Source organism: Hyalella azteca, unplaced genomic scaffold (assembly GCF_000764305.2).
Source record: "Hyalella azteca isolate HAZT.00-mixed unplaced genomic scaffold, Hazt_2.0.2 contig13368, whole genome shotgun sequence".
Lineage (NCBI taxonomy): Eukaryota > Metazoa > Arthropoda > Malacostraca > Amphipoda > Hyalellidae > Hyalella > Hyalella azteca.
Window position 1 is genome coordinate 73,130 of NW_025943292.1, and position 1,833 is coordinate 74,962.

General features: G+C 43.0%; 1 protein-coding gene across 1 annotated transcript; it reads right to left on the reverse strand.

Moving 5' to 3' along the window:
• Nucleotides 1-1,117: 1,117 nt before the first annotated feature.
• Nucleotides 1,118-1,738, reverse strand: LOC108667800. Its single transcript, XM_018154869.1, has one exon. The coding sequence runs from the start codon at nucleotides 1,736-1,738 to the stop codon at nucleotides 1,118-1,120; it is 621 nt and encodes a 206-aa protein (XP_018010358.1).
• Nucleotides 1,739-1,833: the final 95 nt, after the last annotated feature.

Consider the following 1,833-nt stretch of genomic DNA (forward strand, 5'->3'; position numbering starts at 1 on the left):
AGAAAGAAGTATATAATTACAAATCAAATTTTATTGCTGGAATTTTATTATGTTAAGATAAAGCATCAAGTCTCTTTTACTCACCAGTCCTCTCCCTTGTTAATTGTTATTCTTTATCGATTACACTGAAACTGAATTTTCATGTTAAAAGATGGTACAAAGCATTTAACGACATTTAGGTATATAAGCTTCAGTAATGCCAGGCTGCCAGCTTCAAGTAATCAAGTTCAAGCCACCAACTTTCTAAAAACATCATAATTGTGATTACGCGGCACGGCATTAAAAATAATTGATAGTCATTGGAAGTTACGTTTAAACTTTGAAACCCGATTTTGGAAAATGGTAGTTGTTGGCTCGGTCAAAATTCTCAATTTCAGCAATATAGACCCGCGCCGCGAACATAAATTGCGTAATTCTTAGAAATGGTAGTCTGTACGCAAAAAAAAAACGGACAACGCATGCGGCACTGGCACATAAGTGCCAATGTAAAACCTGATTTCATCTAAAATATCAATTATTCTTCCCGAAATTTTATTTGACTCTATAACCATTTGAATTATACCATACTGTCAATTGTCATATCATGAATTGCTCCGCAGGATCTACCCGACCTCATTTCGCAATCTCGGTGTTTCTGCTTGATCTGACTCCAAGAGATTTCAATAGAATAATTAGTCAGTCGTCAAGAATACAGATCTGATATAGAGTAATTATTTCCTTTATTTGACTCAAATGTTCAAGCACCTTAAAAGCTGGCCATCGAATTCATTATCGTCGCTTTCAATTTTTTTCTAATTGATTTGTAGGCTTCGGGTATGCCGGTAGCACACCTTCCAGCCTGAGCACAAATGGGGTTTTGGACACTTCACTTCACTTTTAGATCTCTTTACTTTCTAGCACCTCCACCAGCCAGTACGGCAGTAAATTGTGAAAAGAAAAGGTACAATTAGGCTTGGTAGAATATTTACAGCCTGGTCACCATGTTGCAGTTAAGCAAATATTGACCAAGATGTCGGATGGCAGCAGTGCGTCTCCTCATTGGGGCATCCCCACCGCCGAGAGCTGAGGAGAGATCCCAGGGCAGAGAAAGGCCCTCCAGTCTAGTACGGAAATCTCTTCACTGGTTGATGAATTGTGTGCAGTGCAGGATGAGGTGCCCGATTGTGCCCTCCACATTGCATATTGGGCAGTTACTTGAGTCAGCTAAATTGAATCTGGTCAGATGAGCATTGACGCCAGCATGCCCAAGGCGTAGACGTGACACAGCGCATTCAACTGAGCGTGGCAGCGATCCATAGTCCACATAAGATATCTCAGGTCCCAAACTTCTTCGGAAGGTCCCTTTTCCTGTTTCTTGTACGTCATCTGACCATTTGCGAGCCCATTCTTGATTGGTGAGTGACTTCACAGTGAAGATCCATTCCTCAAAGCACAGTTGAGATCTTGCTGTGCGGTCATTAGAGTGCGCAAGGTTTGCTGCCCTGTCTGCCACTTCATTTCCACGGATACCACTGTGACCCCTGATCCAGCAAATAACCACTCTGTCAAGTCCCTTGACCAGCATCAACTCATGTATCTTGAAGACAACTGTGCGGTGAGACAGCCCCGACGAACAAGACAAAAGCTGCACAGCGGACCTTGAATCAGACAGAATCAAAACCGGCTCCTCCTTCATAGATACGTCTTCAGTGGCAAGCTGCATGGCCTTGTGTATGGCAAACAGCTCAGCACCAAGCATAGTGTGCTCTCGTCGAAGCAGCCACCCTGTTGCCAACTGGGTTGAAGGCACAAAAATTCCAGCAGAAACTGACCCATCACCAGTTCTTGAACCGT